General features: G+C 43.0%; 1 protein-coding gene across 1 annotated transcript in view; it reads right to left on the reverse strand.

Moving 5' to 3' along the window:
• CHSY1 (chondroitin sulfate synthase 1) overlaps positions 1-14,486 on the reverse strand; it is a 78,943-nt gene that overhangs the window by 59,947 nt on the left and 4,510 nt on the right. The window contains 1 exon segment of the mRNA NM_001396069.1: positions 1,644-2,139. Within this exon segment, the coding sequence (NP_001382998.1) occupies positions 1,644-2,139 (496 nt within the window).

The raw sequence follows: 14,486 nt of genomic DNA on the forward strand, positions 1-14,486 counted from the left end.
CACAATGTGTTACATATTTTAACCATAATGAAATGTGTCAAGGTTACAACTACTTAATTAGGATGGGGAAAAATGCAGAAATATTGCCAACTGTATCCTGCTTAAAACACCGTGAAACCCTCAAACAGCTTTCCTCGCTGCAAAAATCCGTGACAACAGAGAGATCCCGTAGGCCCAGTGAGCTGTCCCCTATGTGCTGGGGTTGGGGGGATAGTGTAAGGCACACGGGGATTGAAGAGTTCACTCAAGATCACATTTAGGACTTAAAATGTATCTTTGTGACTTTGTAATTAAAAATTACATGGCCACTCCCTGTATGCTTGAAAATGTCCACTTCCCTAAAGTTCAAACAACAAAAAAAGTAAGAGTGATTAGCAGACATTTAAAAGCAAGTCTAGGGGTGGACAAGTACAGGCAAGAACACTGCTCTTTCACTCAAGTACGTGCTTTAGAACATTAGTTCAGAAAAAAGCTAACAGTTCATATTAGAAAGTGTATTCTTTTTCTTGGGCAAAAGATCTAGCAATTACCTCTGCTCCTCACAACTGCCAGGAGTTTATCAACCTAAAGACAATACAACCTAAATAATTTTTTTCGCCATTAACTGGTATCAGATTGTGCAATCTGCAGGCAAAGGGTGCAGCAACAACAGAGGAAAGTCCAAAGCCAGTCCATCTTCTCTAGAACTGCTACAGAGAAAACATTCACAAGCGGACTTCCTTCGGCAAATTTCATTTACGTGTCACGGTAACTCAGGAGTTGCACGACAACTATTCTGAAAGCAACAACTATATTATACACTCACAGATTAAAGTAACTATCTGAACAGTCAAGGTACACAACAAATGCGAAGTCAAATGCTATTGGCTTTTTTACACCATGATTCCTTTTATAAATTCAAAACATGTTAAGTTTCTAATCTGTGTAGGTCATTATGACCAGATGAGAAGAGCCAGGCCTTTGCGAAAACAAATAGGGAGATATCCTACATTCTTGCAATTACATCTGTGGAATCAGCAGAAGTCAGACAAGATGATTTTCTAGATAATCAAGAAAATATCACCATGACCATCAGCAACCCATTATCTTTTCTTTAGGCCCCAAATGCCATTATTTATTAACTAAGTATTAGGACAAATGTATGGAAGAGCCGGGCACAGTGGCTCACGCCTGTAATCCCAGCACTTTGGGAGGCTGAGGCAGGCAGATCACAAGGTCAAGAGTTCGAGACCAGCCTGGCCAGCATGGTGAAACCTCGTCTCTACTAAGAATACAGAAATTAGCCTAGCGTGGTGGCGCCTGCCTGTAATCCTAGCAACTCGGGAGGCTGAGGCAGGAGAATTGCTTGAACCCAGGAGGCGGAGGTTAAAGTAAGCGGAGATCGCGCCACTGCACTCCAGCCTGGGAGACACAGCAAGACTCTCTCTGGGGGGAGAAAAAGTACAGAAGATATGCGCTCAAAGCCAAGAAAAGGTAATAAAGGGGAACTGAATTTTTTTTTTAATCTAGGGCTAAAAATGTAGAATAATACCAACTTTAACCCTCAAAGAGGATATCATCTCTAGTTTCCTATGATACGCTCAGAACTAATGACAAAATTGACAAAATTAAGTTTTTCCCATGGTAAAGAATTCTGTTCTTACCTCATAAGACCATACACACTGCACCCCTGCAAACCTCCGGACACATCTTCCCACCTCCACGTCCTCATGGGTGGTGTACATCTCCCGGAGACACTTGCCAATGTGCGGCACCATTCTCCGAAGCACCTCCCGGCTCATGATCACGCCAGGCCCCCCCATGCAGAAGTTCTCACCAGGCTCGAGGGCCAGTTTTCCCATTTCTTCCGTGGTGCCCAGGCCTGTCTGCCCAAGAAAGAGGGGCTCGCTGCTGTTCAAACTCCTCAGGAAGTTCTCCAGACGGTCTCCTTTGATGTACACGTCATCATCTGCTCTCATAAACCATTCATACTTGTCCAAGTAGTGGTCGTGCATGTACTTGAGCATCATGAAGGACTTCTTCTGGGGCGGGTAGGAGTCGTCCACACCCCGTAGTGGCACTACTGGAATTGGTACAGATGTGTCAGAACCCTCACTTGAGAAGAACTGAACTTTCCCAGGAATTGTCTTGGACCATGTTCTGGAATTAAAATAAATATCAGTTAGAGAACAGTTTATTCCAAGCTGATTTTCAGGAATTCACGTTATCTGCTCATCTTGTATCGCCGTGTTCAAGGGAATGATAAAAAGCTACTTGGCCTGCTTGGTTCCTCTTAATGAAAGCCCAGGTTACCGCATATTGCAAAGTCTAAATTAATTTTCAAAAGAACCCCAACAAAAAATGAAGAAGTGTTAAAACTGTTCTGGGATAACTAAGTTTTAGTTTTGGCTGAAAACCAAACTGCCAGGGAACCAAGGTCTGGGTATACAGATTAATTTTGTGATACTATCAACTCCCTACCTAAAAACTTCTCAGCTCTATAAAACAAAAAACAAAATCAAATGGTTCACTCAAAAAATTTTCTTTGAACCAAGTGCCAAGTATGTGCTAAGCTGAAGGGATGTGGTGGTGGACAAAAACGTGATCCCCAACTCATAGAGAGGACATCAGGAGAGACAGACACTTACCAGAATAATGCGACTAATGTATATATTATTATGAACTAAGAGAAGTACTCCCAAAGGGCAGAGCACAGGACATGAGCTGGACCAACAGAACAGGGAGCCTTCCCCTGAAACAGGGTAAACATCAAGGAATGCAGGGCACGAGAGCGCTGTCATGAGGCGAGGAAGAAGGCTGATACAGTTTGGCTGTGTCCCCACCCAAATCTCATCTTGAATGATAGCTCCCACAGTTCCCACATGTTGTGGGACGGACCCAGGGGAAGTTAAGTGGATCACAGGGGCAGCTTCCCCCACACTGCTCTCATGGTCAGGAGTGAGTCTCATGAGATCTCATAGTTTTACAAGGGGTTTCCCTTTTTGCTTGGCTCTCATTCTCTCTTGTCTGCCACCAAGTAAGACGTGCCTTTCACTTTCCGCCATGATTGTGAGGCCTCCCCAGCTATGTGGAACTGTAAGTCCATTAAACCTCTGTTTCTGGGCCGGGCATGGTGGCTCAAGCCTGTAATCCCTGCACTTTGGGAGGCCGAGGCGGGCGGATCATGAGGTCAGGAGATCGAGACCATCCTGTCTAACACGGTGAAACCCCGTCTCTACTAAAAATACAAAAACAAAATTAGCCGGGCGTGCTGGCGGGCGCCTGTAGTCCCAGCTACTCGTGAGGCTGAGGCGGGAGAATGGCATGAACCCGGAAAGCGAAGCTTGCAGCGAGCCGAGATCGTGCCACTGCACTCCAGCCTGGGAGACAGAGCAAAGACTCTGTCTCAAAAAAAATAAATAAATAAAATAATTTTTAAAACCCCTCTGTTTCTTTATAAATTACCTATTTTGGTATGTCTTTATCAGCAGTGTGAGAACAGACTAATATAGAGGCAAATGTGGCTGGGCGCAGTGGCTCATGCCTATAATCCCAGCACTTTAGGAGGCTGAGGCAGGCAGATCACAAGGTCAGGAGTTCAAGACCAGCCTGGCCAACATGGTGAAACCCCATCCCTACTAAAAAAACAAATACAAAATTTAGCCAGGCATGGTGGCGTGTGCCTGTAATCCCAGCTACTCAGGAGGCTGAGGCAGAAGAATTGCTTGAACCCGGGAGGCAGAGGTTGCAATGAGCCGAGATCGCACCACTGCACTCCAGCCTGGACAAAAGAGCAAGACTCCATCTCAAAAAAAAAAAAAAAAAAAAAAAAACCAGAGGCAAATGTGCAAGGCCTGGCAGAGTACACTAGAGATGCAGGCCTCTATGTTGCAAGAGCCACAGGAAGCCTCTAGAGGGAATGCGGCAGAAGACAAGATTAAGGCCCACACATTTTGAACTCCCTAGGAATGGAGAAGAGGGCCGAAGGAAGCCAGAGTGCACACAGGAAGACCACTGAGTAAACTACTGCAGCAGCCCAGACCCGGGTTTAAGAGACAATGGTTGCCCATCAACAGAGGGAAGATGAGTGGTCAACTGAGGGGAAACCACGTAAAGGGTTTAAGAGACAACGGCTGCCCATCGACAGAGGGAAGATGAGTGGTCAACTGAGGGGAAACCACGTAAAGGGTTTAAGAGACAACGGCTGCCCATCGACAGAGGGAAGATGAGTGGTCAACTGAGGGGAAACCACGTAAAGGGTTTAAGAGACAACGGCTGCCCATCGACAGAGGGAAGATGAGTGGTCAACTGAGGGGAAACCACGTAAAGGGTTTAAGAGACAACAGTTGCCCATCGACAGAGGGAAGATGAGTGGTCAACTGAGGGGAAACCACGTAAAGGGTTTAAGAGACAACGGCTGCCCATCGACAGAGGGAAGATGAGTGGTCAACTGAGGGGAAACCACGTAAAGGGTTTAAGAGACAACGGCTGCCCATCGACAGAGGGAAGATGAGTGGTCAACTGAGGGGAAACCACGTAAAGGGTTTAAGAGACAACAGCTGCCCATCAACGGAGGGAAGATGGGTGGTCAACTGCGAGGAAACCACGTAAAGGCTGCTTCTGCTGAGCAGCTAATTGAAGGCTATCATATCGCACTTTCCCTCCTACTTTCTTCACGTTCTGTTTTCAGATCTAAAGTTGTTTGGCTACAATAATTCATTCATACAGACTACTTCCAAGAAAAATGTATTGTGCAGAATAAATAAAATAGTAAATTTAATCCTAAAATCAGAAAAGCAGTTATCAAATGATGTTCTTTCAAATATTTTTTATTTTACCTGTTACAAGTGTATTTATTATAGTGAAAAATTACTTGAAGGATCAATGAAACCCCCACACATCTTTAAGGGAAAGTCTTAGGAGAGAAATATCTGAAAAGATACACACCAAATCTCTGCGGAAAAGGTACACAAGGAGGAAAATTGGGAGGAGCTGGAATGTGTGTGGACAAAGGTGACTTTCACTTTTTATTCTATGCATCTCTATATTGAAGGACAACTGCATAAGTATCATATTTTTTTTAAAAAAAATTGTGATAAAATATACATAACATAAAACTTATCATCTTAACCATTTCTAAATGTAAAGTTCAGCAGCATTCAGTGTTGTGAAACCATCGGCACCATCCATTTCCAGAACTTTTTTCATCTTGCAAAACTGAGATTCTAAATATTTACTTTTGTAATTTTAAAAAGAACTTACAGTGAAGTACTTGGAAAACAAATGACTGGCTTTTATTTCTCTTCCAAACCCAAATATGAGGAATACAAAACAACTTTGAATGTATCTCTTTCAAATAGGGGCAAAATTCAATGGAATTCAACTTTCTGCCAACACGCCTCTCAAAAAGTGCAAGGATTAAATATATACATTTTTTCATCAAATTTAGGATGTTAACTGGAAGATGCACCATTGTTTTATCTATCAACAAATTTAAAAAATACTGCCAATCACAATCCCATGACGCAGGTAACTATAACATGCATCCTAATTTCTGAGATGTCAAAATCACAGAATGGATATAAGATGGTGTTGTTAATGTTTTCCCTTAGTGCCTATGGATTTAAAATGGACCCGTATTCTTACGCCACTTAAATAACTCATTAACAAAGAACAAGAATAACAACAAAAAACAAATTCAGCCCAGACATTCATTCCACGGTTATTAACAGATACTGTTCTAGGTACTGCACTTCATTTTCACAAAGGATATGCTCCTGAAGAAAAAGGATGTAGAATAAACGTAGAAATGTGGCAATTAATTTAAAGAAAAACCAATCCCACCTACAAAGGGACAAGTCCTTTTGCAAATGCGACAATGTGTGAATGTGTGACAAGCTATACACAGTCTTCTGATGCGGTGACATATGGAGGGGAGATAACTTCTCAGAACTCCTCCAGCCTTGGGAAGTTAGTAAGGACAAAATTATAGAGCAATGACCCCCCATTCAAGTCGAGGAGCCCCTGATAATGCTCTCTTTATAGAGAAATGTTTTTCACTTGGCAGTCGCAACAATTCTTTGAAAATGTAACTAATTTCAGTGCTTGGCACATAATAGAGGTCACTAAATGTGTGCACTGAATACCGCCCACTCGTGTACAGTAAGTGACTTAATGGTGCCGCATGTGTTTGCAAAAGGTCAGAAATCATTTCTATCTTGTATCTTTGAGAAATTTTCAACCTAGGAAGCCATGAAAATACTAAAACACTATAATGTTATTTGGGAGATGGGGTGGGTGAGAGAATTCTTGCCTTCAAAGAACAACCAACTAAGGAGGCAATCTACAGCATCACGGTCAAGAGCTGGCTCTGGAATCAGGCCATGGGGGCGAGAACCCCAGCTCCACTTTGGACAAGTTACTCTGTGCCTCAGTTTCCTTATCTGTAAACGGGGGTTGTTGTGAGGGTTAAATGAGTTCTCTGTAAACAGCTTAGAAGCCTGCCTGGCACTATGTAAGTATGATTATTATTAAGGAAGACAAGAGTTTGCAAATCAAATAAGGTAGTGAAAGAAAAAGTAAAGAAGACAGGAAAGTGTGGGCTCCACATGGACTCGTCAGTCTCAGGAGCACACGGAGCAAAGGAAATGTGGAAAATGCTTCTTACATTTCTGGCTAAAAACCTGAGCCTCAAGCTATGTATTGAAATCCTCTTTTACTATCAACTTCAGACAATGTTACAGGAAAGAGGTCTAACTTTAAATTCCGCAAGTATTTTTGCTGTAGAACACGAGAAACTTCCCTATTAGACTGAGGATGAAACTTCATTTTAGTTTGGCCCTGCTTCCCGTGTGCCCCACCAGGAAGAATACAGTGAAAGAGGCCCCAGCAGTACAACCAGCACGTACGCAATTAATGCCTCAACTATGACTTGAAATGGTGTAATTTGCCCAAGAAGAGAAACCAATTAATTTTAAAAACAGTCTAACCTCAACCCTACAGTTTTATGGTAACTCCACCCAATTATTATCTGTTCCTTTTTAGGTAACTCAGGGAAAAACCTCATGTTGTCCTTTTCTGTTCTAAATGACTGGTGGTTGGTTTGAGGGAAATCTCTCAATGTCAAGTCTTTGTAAACCCTCCAATCTTAAGAAATTATAATCTTTTCAATTAGGGTCCTTTAACTTGAAGAGCTCCACAAAGTGAACGAGTTCTGGAACATAAATCGTGATTCACCACCATCCTGAGAAGGAGGAGGGGATGCATTAATAATTTCAAATAATTGAAGGGAATGCCCCCAAAGAAGCAAGCTGTCCCCTCTTCTGCAATATCAACAAGTCCAGTTCCTTCATTTTCATAAGCAAACGTCAGCTTTGCCATCAACACATTTGTTACCGGGAGCAAAGAACTCTCACTTAATTGAAATGACAAAACGTTTGCAGAGGCCTTGCCAGAAAAAGCTCATTTTCAATGAACTGATATCCAACTCTTGCTCAAGCCCAGATAAGACAGCTGAAACCTGAGAGTGCCAAGTGAATCCTCCATCACTCTAGGTTTCCAAACGCTATTCCTACACTGAGTTAAATCACAGTTAAGTAATTCAGCTGGACCAGTATTAGCTTAGCTAAGGAATGCCTTTGCTGGTTAGGACTTAACCCATTTATGTCAGAGGTTGCGATTTTTTTGTGTGGAAAAAAAATCAGACTTTGGTGATAACCTTGAGCGGGATATAAATAACTCCCACAAGCTTAGCGTTCCAATAATGGAACTCTAGGCATAAATGGGTTAATATCATAGTCTCCACTTCCATTCAGTGTTGTTTTAAGAAAAACTACATAAAATACACTTCTGTACAAAACTGCATCAATAGCATGACTCTTGTCCTCGGTAAATATTCATAATATACGGGTAAGCTTAAAAAGCAGGCAACAGTATATACTTGTGATGTGGCTTACCAAGGGAACAAAAGTACATATACAAAAATAAAATAACGTACAACTCCACCCCCAAAGTATTCACCGTGGTTATTTTTGGATGGGAAAACCAGAAAGGATTTAATAGTCTTTTTTTTTGTTTTCTGAGACGGAGTCTGGCCCTGTCGCCCAGGCTGGAGTGCAACAGCGTGATTTCACTGCAACCTCCGTCTCCCGGGTTCAAACGATTCTCCTGCCTCAGCCTTCGGAGTAGCTGGGATTACAGGCACCTGCCACCACGTCCAGCTAATTTTTGTACTTATAGTTGAGACAGGGTTTCACCATGTTGGTCAGGCTGGTCTCGAACTCCTGACCTTGTGATCCGCCCACCTCGGCCTCCCAAAGGGCTGGGATTACCGGCAGAAGCCATCGCGCCCGGCCAATAGTCTTCTTTGTGTTTTCTAAATTTTCTAAGTTTTCTGCAACAGGTATATTTAGAGCTGGAAAAAAAGTTTTAACTGGGCAAAAGCTTTGAGGCTAACAAGCAACCAAAGAAATCAAAACATGTAACAACAGAGAATTTTTACTTTTGTAATAAAATTTTTTTATCCAACAAGAAAAACTGAAAGAAAAATGGAGTAAGATTGAGTCGTTTCGATTGTGATTTTTAAGCTTTAATAGTTATTCTACTAGTTACCATTAAAAAGGTGGGGAGATTTTCTGTGAGTTCCCCGAAATCACTATTACATGTGCTGTCTGATGGCTACACGGCAGTCAGTTTGAAAGGACTCATGATAAAATCATCTTGGAAGTTAAAGAAGGGAGGATATGGGTTTTTCTCTTTGTAGAACTGATGGACAATAGGAATTAAGGGTATATACAGCTGTTCCTTATCATCCAAGACGGAATGATCCCAGGACCCCAAAATCCACAGACGCTTTAGTCCCTGATATAAAATGGTGCAGTATTTGCTTAAACCTTCACATACCCTCCTGTATACTTTAAATCGTCTCTAGATTACTTATAATACCTAATACAATGTAAATGCTATGTAACTAGTCGTTATACTATATTGTATTTACTTGTATTGTTTTTATTATTGTTATTTTCTATTGTTTTTCCCCCCAAATATTTTCAATCCATGGATGGTGGAATCCACAGATGTAGCAGATAGCAGGGCCAGCTGTATTTACATTCTCCCCTGTTACAGAAGGGATTTAAGACAACTTAACCAAAATGCATACAGGATGAGAAAAATCAGCAAGAAAATGAGACCAAAGAAAAGGAAGAGTAGGAAACCCTTACGCAAGGAATGAAAGGCAAATCCTGGTGGGGGCTGCCCTGCCCAGGGCAAACCCTGACTCAGTGAGAGCACTCTCAGGAGCCACCACTTCAACTGCAAAGTGCTCTTGTGCTGAGACCTACCTGCCATCACGTGACCTACGGATGTGCTAGTGGTGGGCCCAAATTCAGCTACAAACTTTTCAGCAGGCGCCATGAGAAGTCACGAGACTGTGTCCTACTGTTCAGGGTTAAGTGTAAAAACTCTTTCAGATACTAAGGCCCGAGGGAAACTTCTCCCGAGGTCAATGATGGAGGTATCCTTACAGGAAGCACAGGGTGATGGAGCAGCAGTCCAAGTTCATCCTCCAAAAAAGTACACGGAGGGCACCACTCTATGCTGCCAGTCAGAGCCACAGCCTTCAGAAAAGGCAGAGGTCTCTCAAGGCCACCAAGTGATGCCACGGGCCTCTCCTCGGCCGGAAGGAATCCCCTCCGGCAGGATGTTGCAAACACTGTTCAATCCCTCATTTCCATCTTCTGCCTTGGTCCCAAAAGCTCTGCAGCAAATGCATTCAGCTGCAGTTTCCCACTTCTGTGCATGTGGTTTCCGGGTATGTGGTTTCCGGGTATGTGGTTTCCTCTTTCAAAACCTTTAACTGTCTCATCGTGCACGTCCTTATGACCTGTCCAATCTCAAACCCTTTTTGAAAGGAGGTGGGAAAATGTAACAGAGGCTGTGAATGGTGGGAAAATTATTTTAAAAGAAAAACCAAATTATACTCCTTACTGTCCATCCTAAAAAATAGACTTGAGGGGAAAGCAAGCAGTAAAGAGCCCTTTTTTTTCTTAATTAAGCTGTTGGCAGGGTGGATTACAGCTTCCCACTTCAACAATGGCCTGGGCACAAGCCCAGACGGCATTCCAAGGTATTAAGAGCTACAAGGAGCCCGCCCTTTGAGCCCAGGTTCACGGCAAACAATGGGAACAGAGACCACAAATAGGCCACTTTTGAAACATCAGAATTAAAATTTGGAGTGTAAATGACAGAAGATGAATTCTGATCTCACGAGACATTTCCAAAGCTTGAAAGTGTTGGAGAGCTCCTTTTATAATTTGCATATCGCTGCTGTACCCTTAGAAGTATAAATATGTGACTAATACTTAATGATCCACATGAACCAAAAATCAGTATCGTTTAATGCCAACAATTAAACCAGCCTGAACTTGTTCTGGCCGACCACTTTGCAAATCACCGTCTCCCTGAACTGAGGCACCGTCCTGTATAAAGCCCACCTAACCACTGTCACCAGCCACCCTGGCCCCACAGCCTCCACACTGGCTCTCCATCCCACACACGCGCCTCCCAGGTGATCACCCACATCACTTTTCCAGTCTCACGGATGCTGCTAAGGCTGGACAAACAGTCATCGTGGATAAGGAGACCAGCCTTACACACACTTCAACCACTTTCAGACCCACTCCCAGCGTGCACGGCTTGGCGACTTGAAAACCTGGACAAAACCTGCCGGTCAAGGACAACTTTGCAGTGCTTGGGCTGGATTTAACTGAAGGCCAGACAACTTGATTCCAGTGTTAGCTTCTGAGGCCACATTCTGTGTCTGGATCCGTGTGCGCCTCTAAATTGTGCCCAATTACCTGCAGACACTGCCATCGGAAACACGCCGAGCAACGTGTAACAGCCTTTGCGCCTATGGTCCACCTAGAAAACCACAATTTCAATGGCCTCAACACCTACAGTCAATAATCCTCAGGCTTTTGGTTTAGAGGCATCAACTTGACACCATATCAGAGCAGACTGGACCTTATTTGTAATCATCCAGAAAATGTATTTGTCTACAGAATAAATGCTGCAGCTATAAATGCTTCAGAGATGACACTGAATTCAGGTGAGAAGATGGACAGCTTTTATGCTTGTAAACTGTAGCTAGGTTTTCTTGTTCACCCAGTGCCATCCGGAACCAGAAGCCAAAAAGGCCTCAACAACAGGTGGAAGCACTGAGTATTTACATTAAGATACAAAAGCTGAGGCCCCTGCACTGAAAATGCTGCCACCAGATCCTCCCCAATGTCACCTGGAAGCGTGAAGTTACAGTAACTGAGGAAAACAGTCGTGACACTAACCAAGTAAATGTGTGCTAAGCTAGTTCTGTCACTTCAGGACAGAATTACTGGTAACTGACTGAAACGAGAACGGGCTGCAGCTCCGTGCCTAGTGGACCTCCATGCCAGCAGCCTAACGTGCTCAAAATGGAACGCAGTTTCTCTCAGAGCTGACATCTTTTTGTGGTTTTACTGTAGCTTTATTACAAAATAACTGCTTACTGTAGAAAAACCAGAATATATAGAAAAGAGCTAAGAAGAATGTAAAAGATCACTTGGCGTCACAGTGAGTACATCCTTTGATGTTTCCTTTTCTATGCTACACAAACATACACTCCTGTTTTACTTTAAGCACAGAGGGCTTTGTACTGGCCATACTGTTTTACAGTTTACTTTCACTTAAGTATATTCTGAACCTCTCCTCATGTCAATAAAAGTATTTCAGCCACACCATTTTTACTTGTTAGAGATGCAGACCACAGTATGGATGAATCAGTTAAGTCAATTTTGGTCCTTATCTCCTAAAGCAGGACACCTAAAATACCTGAAATTTCCACTTCATATGTACACATTTAAGCACACCTTTAAAATTCCTTTGGAAAAAATTCTAGAGGAATTGCTAGACCTCAAGAGAGCTGCATTTTAGACTTCTTGATAAATGCTACCCAAGCGTCCCTCAACAGGTACCGGTCCTGTCCAACTCTAGCTAGGTACCGGTACTTGACCAACTCTAGCCACCCTCTGCAGCAGCAACACCGCTGGGCTGATCTTCCAAAACACACATCCCATCAGGCTACTGTCCTGCCGAAATGTCACCAATAGCTCTGGACAGCAACCACACAAAGCCTGGCACGCAGACCTTCCCTCCATGTCCCTGCCCACCACTCTACCACCCACAGCCTACACCTAGCCCCAAAGAGCTGGCCTTTCCCATCGCTCCTTCACTAACTCCTGCCATTTCATGTTGTAGGAAACCTGTAGTTGTCTCTGCCTCAAAAACGCCTCTTCATCTTCCAAGACTCAGCTAGTGGGTAAAAAAAGGGTGGGAGTGTGGGTGAGACATTTCTTGATCCATCACCCACTGGGTGTAAGCCTCTTTCTTCTGTTCCCCCACAGTGATTAGTTCATGCACCCTGACAGCCCTCATCAACCAATACCCTCGCTCGTTTCCTTCTGACACGATGAACTCTGCAGAGACTAGGGCCCTGTATTTGGAATCTACTGTTAATAAAGAGCAGCTTAGTTAACAGACAGGGGAACGTGAAGCTGCCGGTGCAATGGAAACAGTCACGCACAATCCGCTATTGACAGCCACAGCCATCCCTGGAAATCCCTGGAATATTGTTTGAGCGCATCAAGATCTTGAACCTGACATAAAAAACTACACTCATTTTCAGAGCCACATGGTTCCCTAGTCTCCTACAGGAAGTTCACGATCTGAAATGGCTTGGTGCTCCAAAAGTTCACTTACAGGTTGATTATTTGGATTTTACATGGAAAAGCCTTCTGTATAAATGTTTGCCAAGTTGAATTCTATCTAAGAAAGTGAGGACTGCTCTGAACCGTTTCAAGATAAACATGGTTTACTTAGCTCAAGAAATAAGGAAATGAATTCAGATGTATAAGATAGGAGGATCTCATTAAGGTTGGTAGAGGAACAGTCCGTCTTCATTTAAAGCATTAGGAAGAGATCATTCACTGATAACAGTATCTTGAAATAAGATTCCTACATCTCAAGGTAATGCTTCTCAAACTTTCTTCCCACAGTCCCCTACAGACTGATGCTAATCTGTAATGGTGCCCTTGTTCAATCTTGGTGCAAAGAAGGGAAACCATCCACCTCTTTCTTCTGACAACATAAAAAAAGAACAAAACTATTCCCCATCTTCAGCCCAGAGAGGGTAAGAACCAAAACAAACAAAAGGTGTTGGATTAGCTCAAGGTTCTGGGCATAAAAATGGACGAATAAGCAAAATATGTGTGGCTTTTTCTTTTAAATCAAAACGTTGATTAAAAAAATCTAAATAGCATAAAAACTCTCTCAGCAAGAAAAGGTAAGTGTAGCCAAGAAATGTTTGAAGCAGATGAATAACAAAGGGGAACTTGTCCACCGGATATGAAAATATTATTCAACCTCCAATAATTTCAATGGGTGGTACTGGCACAAGAACAGACAGAAAGATCAACGGAACAAAACATGAAGTCCAGAAACATACCCAAGAATTCTGAGCATGACAAAGATGGCATTTCAAACTGGTAGGGAAATGAGAACTTAGTCAACGGTACGTGGTGCTGCGACCACATACTATTTGGGGAAAAAATAAAGTTGAGATGATTTCTGCCCTTTCTAGAATTAGGAAGGAAACGTTACCTTTAAAAATCTCTCCAGGACAGTAACTGTGAACCTGGGGTAGAGGAAACTAAAATCAGAAAGGGAAAGACATAGACTGAACTACATGAACATTTCCCTTCCATATATCACAGAACATAACTAAGAAGAAAATGTTTAAATATGGGAAAAATACGAATTGCAGCTAGTAATGCAAGACACAAGAAACCCAGAGGTTCTGACAAGCTGTCCTTAATTTGCATAATAAATGACTTCAGAGGAATCACAGTACCATTTTAAAGCGAAATTACCTAGAACACACACTTGCAGATGAGTCAAAATAAATTATTTTATGTGTTAATTTACAGAACCCCAGCTACCCACCTCCTTTCCCTGCATAAACCCTCCAGTGGCTTTCTAATTCACTCAGGATGAAACTTTACAAGACTGGACACTAGCGAGCCCCTTCTTGGGGCTCTTCTTTTACTGGCCTTCTTGGCTTTCTTTCTTTTACTGGCCTTCTTGGTGTTCCTTTCCAAGCCAGTCCCTGCCTTGGGACTTCCCGGTGCTTCCTTGGCCCTCATGCTCATCAATGATACTCACACAACTGGCTCTTCATGATCAAATCTCAGCCCAGATGACACTCTCTCCAAACTCTTCCCTAATCACCTAACACAGAGAGGACACACTTGCCCTGCCCCAACCCTGTTCTATTTTCTCTACAGCATCCATCACTAGCAGAAACCCTCTTTTTAGTGTCGTCCCTCTGACTAAAGAACATGACAGCAAGCCGTGTATTGCAGTGTCCCCCAGGACTCAGGGTCGGGGGCCAGAGGGGCCATGCATGCATGTGCTTTACA

Source organism: Pan troglodytes, chromosome 16 (assembly GCF_028858775.2).
Source record: "Pan troglodytes isolate AG18354 chromosome 16, NHGRI_mPanTro3-v2.0_pri, whole genome shotgun sequence".
Classification (NCBI taxonomy): Eukaryota; Metazoa; Chordata; class Mammalia; order Primates; family Hominidae; genus Pan; species Pan troglodytes.